A 15,352-nucleotide genomic window follows, 5' to 3' on the forward strand; every position below is an offset into this window, starting at 1 on the left:
AACACGATTTTCATATATATACGACTCTCGCAAGATCACAAGAATAGAAAAAACAGTAAAAAAACATCACAAAATTTTATACAACATATTATTTTATTTTTGCTACATATTATGTATATTCACATTTTTCTCTGATTAATGTTTCACATGCCGGATTCGCTCAAATTATATATATGGTAACATCGCACCAGTATAGGAGACTTGAGAGTCGCAGTCGTCTCATCGTTGATATTTTCCTCTGTTGGTGGTAGATGTTGAATACAGTTATCGATGAGCTGCAAATTATAAATTATGATTTTAGAAGAAAACAACATGATAGAGAACCTTAACAAGAGGAAATATTCACTTACATTTCTGATCCTCCAGTACACAAACGACTGTTATAAATTATCGATCTTTACAGACACAGACGATATTCAAAGTAGTTCATGTCCAGCGCGCCGGTCGAAATATGTATTCGCATTACGCTGGTGTATCGTACACTTAACTAAACTATATTCTAAACTAAACTATCTTATCGATGAGCTATATATCAGCACTGCGTACTTCGTGTGTATCGTGTAAAATAAATCAGCGATGAAAACTTTTGCGTCCAGCACATACTACGCCATGTTGGCTTCTTATTTTATAAGATTGGTCTTATGAGCTTTTCACATCAAGAGTAGTGATAAAAATCATAAGACAATTCTTATGCTTTATTTTTCTGTAAATAATTTCTATGAACTTCATAAGATACAAAATTGAATTTTATAACAGGCCAATAATTATCATAAGAGGCTCGATGAAAATGAAATTCGATTATTTTTTCACGCTTCATAAGATGAGGCTTATGATGTTTCTAAGATAGTTTAGTTGAGTGTAGTGAAGTTGCACAAACTCCCATATATTATTTGATAGTTGGTGCTCAAGTTGATGCTTCTGTCGTTCGTGTGTGATATTGTTGGTCGAATAAATTGATTGTTCGTGTCGCTGTTGGTGAAACTTGATGGATGTTTGAATAAACGAGAGGTGGAGTCAATGTTGGTCAAACTGCTTGACCGTGTGTACGTTCCATTAGATGTAAAACAGATGGGCTGAAATAAAAAACGTACACAAGTTCCATTATTTTCAATGTAGAAGTCAATATAAAATCTACTGTGAATTTTGAGCAGATTGGTATCGTGTCCGGAGAAAGTTAAATCAGATTAAATGCTTACCAAAAAGAATTTATTTTTCTATTGATTTTGCTTTCTCACGTTTTTATTTTTGCTTCAACAGAAATGGAACACGCCGCTAGAAGTTCTGTGTTTGACAGATGGGTATGCTGAAACTCGGTAAAGTTTCGAATTACCGATCGCTATGGCAATCTCGATTGCCGATTTTCAGTGAACCTGGGAAACGTCATATTTATTAACGAGATATCAGTAAAATAAGCCTCAACGATCATGTTCGTCAATTTATTTTACCGAGAAAAAAACGTCGATTAAAGCCCCAAACGCAATACAACGGAACGGCGACGGAAAAGGAAAATTTGACAGTTAGCCCATATATTTTCTGTCAAATTTGCCGTTTCCGTCGCCGTTCCGTTATATTGCGTTTGGGGCTTAAGTGTGAGAAAGCGCGGTGGTACATTTCCTGAAGGGTACGCTGCGTGCAATTTTGATAAAATCATGCAATATCTCAAGCATGCCACATCGTTATATTCGCGAAGTCGAAGCAAAATTCTTCACACAAACAATGACAGTTCTTTATGGGTTTTTACAGTAGAGCAACAGAGAGGAGGAGATGGCGGCCATGTTTCACTCAAACTCTGAGTACTCTGACAGATAGCCTTGGGGTTTCCCATAGGAGGGAAGAGCAGAATATGCTTCGACTTCGCGAATTGCATTGTCTATCCGGAACAAAGTTATACCGCCTTTTATACCGAAGTTGGATTTTTCTCCAGATACAGGCAACTTTCCCAACTTCGGAAGTAGTGCCACCGACGAACCGACGTGTCACTGGCGCTCTCTGACTGTCTCACGCTTTTTACCGGTCATTTGCTTTTGCGGGCGATCGTTTCTGTCGAATGAGCTAAAACACAACTCCGCTGCAATGTTAATACACGTTGGATGGAGGCTGAGCTATGAAAACTTCGCGAGCCATTATGGGGGTGGCGGTAGTGTTCGATGATTTTTCATCATGGCGTCGTGGGCAGCAAATTTGAATTATTTTCCATTAAGTGACACGTCGGTTCGTCGGTGGTAGTGCGCTGGATTCGTCTAAAGATGCGCTAAACAACGCATCAATTAGTTTGACAGATAAAACTTCGGAAGAAAGTTCGGTTCGGAAGTCCCGACTTCCGAATTCTAAGTTGGTGCTACGCCGACAATATTGCTGCATGATTGAGTGTTTGATTTTGATAAAATATTTATCGAAAACAAAAGCGTGCATAAAAATTGCCTCGCCATAACAAAAAGGTGGTAGAGAATTAACACTGTTGTTCACATTTTAGAACCAAATTCAGACGTCGCACATGTCGGGGTAGGGCTTCAGTGCTCCGCCTTCTCCCCTTGCACGGAGCAACACGTTTTTTCATTAATGGGTACTTTTTCTTTGCTATCTCTTTCCCTCTGCTGAAAAATTTACCACTTTTGGGAGTGTAAATGAGTAAATCCACACGCAAAAAAATATTGCAGTCGAAACTACCATTCCGAGGGTTATTTTAAGAATACGCACCGACGATTTTCAGCAGATAACAAACCCGTTTGATTTTACCATGCGCGCAGTAAAAATCTACTGTGGCCCATGCGGAATGTTGTCACATGAACTGAAACAGTGGTGAATTTCTCTGGAACCATGGTAAAATTTACTGAAATTTCATAGTAGTTTTAAAAACAGAGCGTAGTCTACAAAATAGTAGTTTTAACCACGGAATTTTTTTCTGTGCACTTATTCTCCCAAAATGGGTAAATTTTTCAGCAGAGAGAAAGAGATAGCAGAAAAAACTACCCATTAAATGAGTAAACGATTTTTACCGGGTGCGCATAAGATATTTTAGTTACCAGATAAAGATTCGCTTTGACGAAGCTGCGCTGTTGCCATCTAGCGGAGACGGACGTGTGCGTGAAATCACTGTATTTCAACATGGTGAAATATAGGAAGTATATTTTAAAATGCTTTTAAAATGTTATTAACAGTGATATATCGAAAACTTTTTAATAAGTAGGATTAGAAATTTGAAAAACTACATGTTAGACTATTTATCTACACATGTTTTTTTAATTAAAATATTTCTATTCTCGTGTTGCTTATTTAAAAGAAAATTAAATTTCTAACCCGAAAAATCCAACTATTTTTAGCTAAAATGTGTTTCAACGTTTTAATAAGCGTTTTAAAATTGACGTCTTATATCCCTTGCCGGGTGAAATAGAAACGCATCATCCGGCCACCATTCTGTTTTCTCGCTTTCGTCAGGGCCAATTGTCGCTTTCGTCGCTGTCCAGAACATCTTTTGCTGGCGAGGATAGGGGATCTAAATGTCAATGAAGGAAAAATACATACGATTTGACAGTTAGGTACCACACATGTTTCGGACAGCATAGTGAAGCGACAATCTTTATCTGGTAATTATTGCGCTTTTTGCACTTCATAAGAGTTTTGCGAGATTTTTTTTCTCACAGTCATCTTTTTCTCACACTCAATACACTCAGAAAAGTTTGATTTTCCGTGTATAATATTTGTGTGTGAAGTGCACACATTGAGCATGCTCAATGTGAAAACAAATAGACGTCAAATCATGGCGGAAATCGATTTAGTGTACACGCTTACATGTGACTAACGATTAATGGGCTATAATTGGGTAAATTTCAGTAACAAAAATCGATCAACCCGAAATGAGAGTGCGTGTGAGAAAAAGAAGCGGGCAGATCACAACCCGCATAATAAAAAACAACATGTTATATGGTCAGAATCATTATTACGATGTAAGATATAGCTTCACAGTTAACGTTGCGGTTATCGAATACTTTTCGATCGATTCAACCATAACTGCACTCAGAAATAAATTTATACTAAATAGCTTAAAAGTCATTCTAAATGGCTATTCGCCTGGTTGACCCCAAATTCGTATTCATTCCAACAATACCAGGATAGTATAACTTTTAGAAAATCGTTCTCTAGTATAAGTCAGATTTATAATTGATTAGTTTATTTTGAATTTGGTTATGATTTCTAGGTTATGTTTGTTTTGTTTTTATTGTTTGATTCGAGATTTTCTTTTGTTTATATTATTAAAATAAATTAAATAATCATTATGCATTATTTTTATTACAAACAAGAAATAATCGCTAATCGATGGTTATTAAAATGGTTCAACTATATGCAGATTATTGAAAACTGAAGCTTTGAATGCGATGTGTACCACCATGATGAGTCACAACGAAAGTGAGGAAGTTGATAAGGGCCTGAGCCTTGATATATTTTCGGCATTTAGTTTTTGTCCGCACAACGACCACGACGATGCCTGCAATGTTCCGCTCGATGTTCCGTCGGTTGTAAATCGGAGGAGTACCTGGAAGTATGGAGCCGGAACCGATTTGAGTTGGAAGTGTATGCGTGCGTCTTGTCTTGAGCCGTTGTAACTCCGTCCCCCGTAAGCTTGGGTGCTGTGATAGGGGCTGATTTTTACGATTGGATGAGCTGCAGGAAACACCAGGAGTAACCGTTCCCAATTTATTGTTACGATCTTTTTTTTCATTGTCTGCTGCATCTCAGTTTACACGCTTCAGGATGTTTTACCGGAACATGCCGCGTGTCAACTATTATGTGAATGTGATCCGCGTATAGATGGATGTAATTGTCGCCCGGGATCTGGAATACAAAACTATAACAATCTCTTGTTGACGATTAATTCCTACAGTTACTTACGCTTTTATCGATGCGGATATTTTATTTATTTATTCCATTTTGATGTTTGTTACTTTTTTACAATTATTTGAAGAACATAAAATCGCGGTGACTAGAGTAACCAAAAAATGGGGAAAAAATAAATTTAACAAAAGACAGAATGCAAACCAAACTATGTAAGCATTATTCCTGTTTAGTATAAACCATAATTCAGCATAATATACTTTGTATACTATGTAAAGTATAAAACCAAAAAATAGCAAAAAGGAATAATTTTAAACCCTTCGCGGCTTTATTTTATTTCTGAGTGTGCTCGACATCATCACTAAATGTCAACATATAACATGCTGTCTCTAAAATGTTCTTTATTTCCTGCATTATATGTCAACATTTTATCATACTGTTGAGCGAAAATTTTGCACGCGAAAACAGACGATTTTTTATGGTGACATAACTTAACAACCCATTCAACATATTGTTATTTGTCAAATAACCGTACCACAAACTGTTAAAACTTTATATGAGATTGTTCATTTACAGTTGTCAACAGTAAAGGATACTGTTGTCGACCGCACGGGAAAATATCCATGTACAGTTTGTAATTATGCGGGAATCTATACATAACTCTTCAAATTGGTGAAATCGGCAATAAATAAAATATCTTTTGCATTACCATTCGCGGAAAACGTATACTCAGAAATAAAATAAATCCGCAATAGATTAAAAATAAACCTTTTGATTCATTTTTTATTGTTATACCTTACATAGTATACAAAATATACTATCCAGCTATTTGATTTAAACTATACTGGATTAACGCGAAAATATTATTGATTAGCATACTGTCTTTTGATTTTTTTTTATTTACTTGCCAAGACGCGTTGGTCCTGAATTTTCATTTATTTAACTATGAATATACCGATCGTTCCGTCGCGAGTGCTCCGTTTATTCACCTTTTCCCTGTATTCTGCATGGCAAAAAGTTTACACGGTATACACTAGGATAGGATGTGCCAAGTAGTCAGTAAAAATCGTACCGATTTGCTGTCACAATCGTACCGGTTGCTGATTGGTTGAAAATGACATTCGATTACTTCGATTGGTGGCGGCGCGATTTTCGTAGGGCAGCATGTTGTTAGTTTGGCCGTGTTGCAGGTTTGTAAAGTTGATATTAAGCAAAATACGTAAATGTTTGAGTTCCAGTTTTTTGATAAAAAGTAAATTTATATTGAACTGCAAACACCATATAAATTATGCTCAAGGGTTGTAAAGGTTTAAAACTGTTGATTTTAAGCATTATGATTCACCTTTCTGTCATTTTCGATCTCAAAGTCATATTTTCATTAGCGAAAACTTCTCTCTGTTAGTCTTTCGCTTCTCTTACATAAATAATGGATGGAACTGAAAGAAAAACATCAAGTTTTGATACATGATATTTGGAAGATTTTGTACCAAATTACTTTGGCTGCACTGGCGACCACCTCGTCAGAGCAACCGACTAAAAAACAACAAGGCAGTCTCAATTGAGTTGTCACATCCTATCCTAGGGTTTACAATCGTTTGCGGGCCACTTTGGTAGGTTCCAAAACAGAACCTCAAGGACGTCGATTACCACGGAACTGGACCATGTTGGCTCCCGTTTTGAATCTGTGCCATGCACATGAGTATCAGGGTCCGGAGCATTTGGATTACCCGACTATTTCTGAAATGCCGCTGGCGCTCAACAATAATCATAGCAAGTTGCTACATGTTTCACGGATGTACGCTACCCAAGTAGCACAGATTGTCACAATTGATTTACGGTGATCGATATGCGACAAAATTATATGTGAAATTTTAATAACTGTAACTGTATTTGTAACACTAGTGCAACCAAAAAAGCGCAAAAAATTGAGCTACTATGTAACTAACTATACGGTCTCACATTAAGTTGCACTGTAATCCATCCGTAACATTTCCATGTTACAGTAACTGAAACATTCTGGTCTTGATTGCCACTTTGTAACTATTTACTGACTTCTACTTGTCAACATTTTATTTGCTGTCATGAAAGTTTGTTATGTATTTAATACGAAAATAAAACAAATCTGGTCACAATGTCACTTAAATTGAATGTCATTAATCAGAAAGTTGAAGACATGAATCTAAAATAGCAAATGGTAAATTTTTATATGCAAAGTGATATTTTTATGTTATATTAGCAGAGATTAATATGCAGAATGAAATTTTTGGTGAAACCTATCATTTTAGCTAGCTAAAAACCTCGCGCCCTCGGTTAAACCAACTTTTAGGTTTTATCATTTATAGTAACATGAATACATTTTTGTTTTTAAATAAGTATCAATAACAGTAAAGAAAAAAAATGTCTCTATTATTATATCTCTAAATTTAGAATTTAAAATTAAAAGTAGATTCATAGAGACAGCCGTTTTTTTATTTATTATATTAATCATTTACCAAAAATATATTATACAGGCATATTTCCGAACATATTTCATCAAACGACCGCATACATGGTGGTTCAAAAGATTTGATAACTTATGTAATTTTTCAATGTACTGATGTTTGGATTTGGATAATGCTTCTGCCTTAAGTAAAAGGTCGTGTATGGGTCAATCGTTTCTTGCTTATTTGCATCTCTATATTTTTTACTTTTCATACTGTCAATTCCAAAACATGACCCTTATGAAAGGCCGTAGATTTATCAACATCTTTCTAAAGCCGGTGTTCAAACAACACTTCATAGTTAGAAAATTCTTGATTTTTTAATGACATAATTTTAGCATCACTAAGGCACGTTTTCCTTTGTAAATTGGAATGGAAATTTATTTTTTGCTGGTAATTTCATAGGAATATTGATACAAAAATTCTGACGGATAAGTATTTTCTCACATTTTATAAAATAAGAATTTTGGTCGACAAGAAGCATCTAATCATTAATGCACTGTTGATAAGAAAATTATTTTGAGCTTTTTAGTGGAATGTTTTCACTTGTCATAAGACGAGTTTATACAATCCCATTGAATTCCACCACTTAATTGTATCTTGACAGATACGTATTTCGACCTTAACAGTAAGGCCGTCTTCAGTGTCTCGTACTTGACTCGACTTAAGTCAATGGGATTGTATAAACTCGTCTTATGACAAGTGAATGCACTGTTGTTGTTCTTGTTTTTAAAAGTTATGGAAAAAACAGCTATGTGGAAAAAAAACTATAGGGAAAAAACTTCGAATAATTGTATCTAAATACAAATTTCCGAGATTAGTAGATGCCTTTGACATTTTTCAAAGAAGCAAAAATCGACTTTTCTCGGAAAGGCATTAGGCAGTAGATAGAAGTAACTGTAACTGCTATTGACTTAACACTCAAGTACGTTCGATCTACCTTATTTTATACTACTGTTAAGACAAATCACAGTTTTGTTATTAAATTACAATATTAAACTAAACGATAATTTTTAGTACTATAAACGATAATACCAAAATTCGTTTTTCTAAGTGCACATGAAACTTTTCAGTATACAAAGATTTCCGATATGGACACAATCATTTCACATGCAGTGTTGAGTTGATCATATAAATGGAGCTATACAAATCCGTTACATACGGGTTACAAGTAACCTATAATTTTTACAAATCATAAACAAGTTACATTGCAACTAGTACGCCTGTGAAGCTTAGTTACTAGTAACAATATTTTTTTTGTAACATTGATGTGACTCACCTCAACATTGAATTTAGTTACATTGTAATTTGCTTCCATAGCTATTGATGTTTCAGGGTAAATCGATTCGTTTAACGTTTGGCAACTTTTGGAATAATTCGCATTGTGTTTTAATTATTGAATTCAATTCCAAATTAGTGTATATACAAAAAAGTGTGCATGTGCAGTATCTCTGTATCAAAATTATAATTCGACACCAAACATCAATGGTGTTGGAAATTCAAATCAGGATGGAGGCTCCCTCACTCTATATCATGATATTATTGTGGTGTTTTTGTTATTTGGCATCTAAGTACTATTCGGATAGTCTTTCGGTAACTAATTAAAAACTTTATTGTGACTTGAGCAGGGTAGAAATATTTCACAGTCAATGCAGTGAAAAACATAGATCTCAGTATATTCTGCTGTCGCCTTCATCGCCGCCGTGGTGAGTGCTACTGGGTGCAGCCGAAAAATCATTTCCAACACCGACCATTCAATTTCACATTCAGCCACTCACAAGTCGCTCTGACATGCTGCTCAGTTCGCGCCTTACCGTATGACTGTGAGTGGCCCATTTAAACGCGTGGTGAATTTCTTCATTTTGCTGGGTGAATGTGTACATTTTGCTGTGGTAAATTTCATCTTCGCGGCACTGTGGGTGATGTGAGTTCTGTTGTTTACTTTTCTGCCTCTCCGGGAATGTGAGGTTGATTTCAAAGCAGGAAGAAAATAAAAAAATGATGTAAAAAAACATCACCTTCATCCAGTGCTGCCGATTATTTACAACCCTGGACTTGAGTGCTTATGACCGTTCAATGTTATGGTTACAATTCAATGACCCTGTAACTACTTAAAAACTGATAACACATTTTGTTTCAAGATAACTGAAAAATGACTCAAATGCAATCAGCCGTGACTTGGAATGTTTCAAGCATCCTAAATCCAACCATTATGTAACCATTCATTTATTTTTTGTATTTAAGAGTTGTTACAGTCGGGATTCGCTAGTTGGGATTTTAATACTTGGGTCACTTTTTAATTGGGCCTCCGCTGGTTGGGCCATGGTCCAACTAAAAAGCAACCGTACGTCAGAATTCAATGTAAACACGGAAAACGGGATTGGGCGTCACTGGACATCATTTGTGATGTTCAAGTCGAAATACACGTGTTCAAATGGCTGTCAGTTGGCCCAACTAAAAAACCGAATTCGTTAGTTGGGCCGAGGTCGTGGCCCAACCAGCGAATCGCGACTGTACATGTGCTACTTGGGTACTAGATCACAGAGCTGGAAGACGTTCCAGCCAGCTAGGCGGGACGGTTACACTTGGTATTTTTTGCGGATCATCCAATCTGCCCTCATCAAGTATATATCCAGTTGTGTCGGCACGTACTTTGGTAAATTAGCATATTTTTTTGGAAGTTGTTTATAGTTAACCAATTTATTATTTTTTTTTAGATCGTCAAGCCTAAATCACTAGTTCCACCCCAATGAAATGACCACTCTATCTGGTACTGAATAAACCATTCTCGGCAGAAAATAGCTACGCACAGGGCTAAAATAAGCCGCATACATTCACCTCCTGTTCAGCAAATGAACCAGATCCCGTTTCCCACATCCCCGAGCTCCACCATCTTCGGTGCAAGACATCCGAGCTCACTTCCAGTTCAGTGAGTCAACAAGGCCTCGGTTCCTTACCTTTATGTGATATCCTAAGCAATCGCATATCATTTCCATTTCTATCAAGTGGTTTTCAATAAAAAATTAAAATGAAGAACATAGTTTCATTTTACTTTTTCTTTTCCAACTATCAGAAGAAAATAAAAACAAACGAACATAACCTTCCATGAAATTCAAAATAAACTAAACAATTATTAAGCTTACTTATACTAAAGAACGATTTTTTCAAAGTTATACTATCTCGGTATTGTTGGATCAAATACCAGTGTGGGGTCAACCAGGCGAATAGCCATTTAGAATGACATTTCAAGACAAAATTTTCAAAACGACTTATCTGCTTTTGTAAACAAAGATTCAAACGACGATTTGACGAATCTGATAGCTCACCCACGCAAACCAACACCATAAACAGGTAGTGGAAACCTTCACCTACCTATTGGTGGTGTTGGTTTGCGTGGGAGAGCTATCAGATTCGTCAAATCGTCGTTTGAATCTTTGTTTACAAAAGCAGATAAGTCGTTTTGAAAATTTTGTCTTGATTTAAACTATTTATTATAAATTTATTCCTGAGTGTACACTCAGAAATATAATTAATCCAAGAAAGATTTTGAATTAAACTTATTTGCCATATCTGAGAAATAAACTAGATTAGGTTAAAAATGTATACTATCAATCAATATAATTTAAACAAAGCGGGATTAACGTGGAAATATACGTTTCTTTGCATTCTGTCTTTGGCAGAATTTCATTTTTGCTTCTGACGCATGGTGAACCTTATTAGTACCGTATACGATATAAGTTATTTAATATTTTACTTCAACAATATCTGAGGACGGCAAAGAGGTGAGAAACTGAGCATTATTGTGAAATATATGGATTAATTTGAATTGTGTTTTTGTTCTAGATCGGCTTTGAAAATATATCAAATACATGTCAATCACGCCTCTGAGTAAGTTTCACGGCTGTATCTCATCCACGACGTTCGACTATGCTGTTTGGCATCAGCCTGGATGCCGATTTCTACCGGGACGGAATATCCTTTTTCATCCCAACTCCCAAAACTGTCCTAAACAAAGCATCCTCCTCGACCGCTTAGTCAGTACCAGAAGCGAGGGCCAAATCAAGTCTCCGAGCGGGGTGCTTGCGCTACCATGGAGTCTTAAGCGATCCGAAACCGTAGACTCAAAGCACAAAATAGACGAAAGTGGCATACGAATCAATCAATCGCAGCTGGCGTAACACCAATCGAAAACCTGGGTAGCAGTCGAAGTCAGACGCAAAAGAACGACGCATCTTCCGAGATCATAAATACGGATAGCTGCGGTAAAGTTGTGGGACAGGTGACTGTGGGCATGCCATGGTGGTAACGTTCAAGTTTGCAGGCAATCGATCACGGATGACACAGACAATCTGTTGAAAATGCTGTATACAGAACATGCCGGAAACCACAACTGATTATTGTTAAATTAGCCACATTTAAAAAAAAATAAAATTTTAATTGCATATTTTTTGTTTTATTCTATAATTTGTAAACATAAACATTCAAAATAATCCAAACTAAAATACATTTTTCCCAAGAAATACTATTGCCGATAAAGCCACTTTATACTATATACCGTATTCATCAAAGTTATACTAATCGAGAATAAACTGCACTTAAACTAACACGGGGTCAACCAGGCGAATATTGTACTTCCAGTTGAAAACCGAAGTGAGCTCTCGCGACAATCGAGTTTTCTCCCGTTTCCTTTTGTCGCAACTACGTCGCGACTAGTGCGCATCATGGCGCATGATGGTGGCATAGATGCGCACTAGTCGCGATGCAGTTGCGACATCAGGAAATAAGGAAAAACTCAATTGTCGCGAGAGCTCACTTCGGTTTTCAACTGGAAGCACAATAGCCAGTTAGAATGACTTTTATTCTATTTAGCATAGATTTTTTCCAGAGTGTATATAAATAGCTGTTAGTGATATAAGTCTTCTTGAAATGTTATGCGAAAAACTATGGCCCTTCAGAATTCTATAATGAAACATGTGTTGTCTGGATCAATGAGTATTATACAGGTTCGGTGAACGGTTACGTTCACTCGATGGTCGTGGTTGTAGACAAACTGAGTAAAAGTGTGAGTGAAATGTGCACACGCTCGCAAAAAGCCTAATGAAATTTAAAATTGTGTGTGCGAGATTGACGTCACCAATATTGGTTTAGAAAACATAAATAGTAAGCTATATAGCTTTTTTCTATTTATCCGTGATCAACTGATCAGAAATGTTTACACTTTTCAATTTACTAATACGGACAAAAGGCACGGTCAACTGGACCTGTGTAAATAAAAGGCATTTTCTGCCGATCACTGTCAAACAATAAAACAAAAACACGTGCGTGCATCAAGATTGAACATCAGAATATTTAACTGCAAGCGATCAAAGAAGTTAATAATATTTTGTTGACTTGAAGCCATCAAATATCCGTAAAATGTATTTAATGTACACCTTGAATGAAAATGGGGAACGAGTCTACACCTTAAAGGTAAGGAACCAATCAGCTTCAATATTTTGTTGCTTTTTAACAAACTTATGTTACAGAAAAATGATGCCGATGGTAATCCCACCCAATCCGCGCATCCTGCGCGTTTCTCACCGGAAGATAAATACTCTCGCCATCGTATAATCATCAAGAAACGATTTGGTTTGCTACTAACTCAACGACCCGAACCAGTTTATTAGATAAAATGTAATTTAGATTTGAATAAAAAAGGTGATCAAAATATATTATTTCCTGTATAGGTTTTTAAATGTGTTTTACCACAAACCCCCCTTCCAACTTTAACTTCTTACGAATTACGAATTATTTTTGTAATTAAATTGACTTATGCCAATATAGCTTGGTTTACAACAAAATTTTAATGAATGCCATAGACGAATCCAAGTAAAAATAAGAAGAAGACACACGACGGTGTTAACTTTGACAGATCCTACAGCTCAGCATAGGGAGATCATTTTAAAATGCTTATAATAAATTCTAGACTAATTGTAATTAAAATCTGATTGATGTACGGTACGGAAAAAGTTCTGAATTACATATCTGGAAGCTTATCTCAATTTTTTGAATATTTTCCAAAAATGTATCTATCATACAGTTCGGAACTTTTTCCATATCATACATCAATCAGATTTTAATTACATTTTGTCTAGAATTTATTTTAAAATTTTAAAATGATCTCCCTGAGCTGTAGGATCTGTCAAAGTTAACACCGTCGTGTGTCTTCTTCTTATTTTTACTTGGATTCGTCTATAAGGTATTCTAATGAAAATCTAGAAGTTGATATGCATTGCTCGTTTACCCATGTAAAACGAGTCGGATTCGCTCGAAAATATCGGTCGTGTGTAAGCAAGAATCATTACCTAAAAAAAAGAACTCAGTTCAATAAAGCACTCGGGAATTGGGTTTTACATTAGTTTATCCGATTTTCTTTCCTATATAAACCAGCTAACATTATTCCATGATTGCGAATCTATATTGGACTCATCAAATGCTACTTCAAGTTTCGTCTCATTCCAACAGTATAGTCATACAATCGCCCATTTTTAAATTCTCCTTTTTTGTCCACAACGAAGAAAAAGGATCGGTTCTTAATTTTCAAAGGTATTGTTACTCGGGCAGCCTCTCTGGATTCTTGAGCCGAAATGCATTTCAAGGGAACTTCCATTATTCGATTCTTACCGAACGGAGTGTATGTGACCACACTGACGAGATCTCCACCCTTTCGGAGGATTAAGAACCTTACGGATCGTAATGTAAACATCCACGAAGTGAACAGAATTCCGTATCCTGAAACATTAAAAAATATAATGTAATGTTGTTAGATCTAGAAATAATAACGTGACGAATTAGCTAAAAGTTTAAGCTAGTATTTATAAGGCGACAATATTATAATAATATTAACTCTTCCTTTAGACAATAGTTTATAATATGGAATACGGGTGGCGCAAACCCATTGATCTTGTCATTTTATTCATTCTAGAAAATGATTTGAACTTACCAATAAAAAACGACAGAATTGTTATCCCATTCCGGTATTTATTTTCTCCTAAATTGATGCGTTTGTACCAAGGAAGTTCGTCCCTATTATCCTCCGGAACTGGTGCATCTCGCAGGGTAGTGTAGGAGAAGTGGGACACATATACCCAAAAAAAGAACTGACTTATGGCAAATACGTTCAAAACTCGGTAGAAGCGTGGATTTTCATACTTGAATAGTATCACATCTTTGACCACTTTCGTGTTGATGTCGTAGACGCGTGTTGTCTCAGAATTGGCTGCCTTGAGCCGGCCGAATGTGTTCAGATTGGCCTTGAGTTGAACTTTTGAAAACTGTGATTGAATACGCGTAAGTACGTTTCCTGGGGATGAGCTGGCGCGCTGCTGGAAGGTACTGCTCAACAACCGTAATATCATAATAACGAAAAAATATATGCTTTGTAATATTAAAATTGTTGCTGCAATATTATATTATTTATTATTATTATCTAACGTACTCTAATCAATCTCGATGTATACAAGACTAATGCAAAATTAACTTATTCGTGAATTTTGACGTTTCAGAGCATTATATTTGAATCAAAATATACTTTCTACGCTGACATACCCCGCTTCAAAGTCATAATCCTCTGAGTGAGTGAATGTTCGGTTATCTACTGCCCTGGCGAATACAACATTATTGGCGATTTGATGTAGCATGAAGAAAAAACAAAAAAAAATAATGCATCAGGCTGCATTATTCGAAAAAATGTTTAAAATACTTCTGTAAAACTATGAAAGAAATTTTATTAAAAAAGTTGTTAAGCTGGTTAAACCAAAAACTATAGTTAGCAGAGGTTATTGTGCTTCCAGTTGAAAACCGAAGTGAGCTCTCGCGACAATTGAGTTTTTCCTTATTTCCTGATGTCGCAACTGCATCGCGACTAGTGCGCATCTATGCCACCATCATGCGCCATGATGCGCACTAGTCGCGACGTAGTTGCGACAAAAGGAAACGGGAGAAAACTCGATTGTCGCGAGAGCTCACTTCGGTTTTCAACTGGAAGTACAATAGCAGTTTGG

General features: G+C 36.1%; 2 protein-coding genes across 2 annotated transcripts; one reads left to right on the forward strand and one right to left on the reverse strand.

Moving 5' to 3' along the window:
- The first annotated feature begins 12,593 nt into the window (after window positions 1–12,593).
- Window positions 12,594–13,033, forward strand: LOC134203046 (H/ACA ribonucleoprotein complex subunit 3-like). Its single transcript, XM_062678025.1, has 2 exons — window positions 12,594–12,779; window positions 12,836–13,033. Exons 1-2 carry the CDS (start codon window positions 12,726–12,728, stop codon window positions 12,974–12,976), a joined length of 195 nt encoding a protein of 64 aa, XP_062534009.1. The 5' UTR covers window positions 12,594–12,725; the 3' UTR covers window positions 12,977–13,033.
- Window positions 13,034–13,684: 651 nt separating this feature from the next.
- Window positions 13,685–15,004, reverse strand: LOC134203044 (transmembrane protein 223-like). The gene is made up of 3 exons (XM_062678023.1): window positions 14,898–15,004; window positions 14,293–14,684; window positions 13,685–14,081 (listed from the first exon to the last, which is right to left on the reverse strand). The coding sequence occupies exons 1-3, from the start codon at window positions 14,987–14,989 to the stop codon at window positions 13,786–13,788; spliced, it is 780 nt and encodes a 259-aa protein (XP_062534007.1). The 5' UTR covers window positions 14,990–15,004; the 3' UTR covers window positions 13,685–13,785.
- Window positions 15,005–15,352: the final 348 nt, after the last annotated feature.

This window comes from Armigeres subalbatus, unplaced genomic scaffold, assembly GCF_024139115.2.
Source record: "Armigeres subalbatus isolate Guangzhou_Male unplaced genomic scaffold, GZ_Asu_2 Contig1608, whole genome shotgun sequence".
In the NCBI taxonomy this organism is placed as follows: domain Eukaryota; kingdom Metazoa; phylum Arthropoda; class Insecta; order Diptera; family Culicidae; genus Armigeres; species Armigeres subalbatus.

What these genes read in the sequence shown, in the direction of transcription:
- LOC134203044 (XM_062678023.1), bottom strand. Translation starts at nt 14,989, where the DNA reads ATGCTACATCAAATCGCCAATAATGTTGTATTCGCCAGGGCAGTAGAT. An exon ending in GATTATGACTTTGAAGCGGG is followed by an intron (nt 14,685 to 14,897) that starts GTATGTCAGCGT and finishes GTTGTTGAGCAG; the next exon opens with TACCTTCCAGCAGCGCGCCA. An exon ending in AATTCTGTCGTTTTTTATTG is followed by an intron (nt 14,082 to 14,292) that starts GTAAGTTCAAAT and finishes TTAATGTTTCAG; the next exon opens with GATACGGAATTCTGTTCACT.
- LOC134203046 (XM_062678025.1), top strand. Translation starts at nt 12,726, where the DNA reads ATGTATTTAATGTACACCTTGAATGAAAATGGGGAACGAGTCTACACC. An exon ending in AACGAGTCTACACCTTAAAG is followed by an intron (nt 12,780 to 12,835) that starts GTAAGGAACCAA and finishes CTTATGTTACAG; the next exon opens with AAAAATGATGCCGATGGTAA.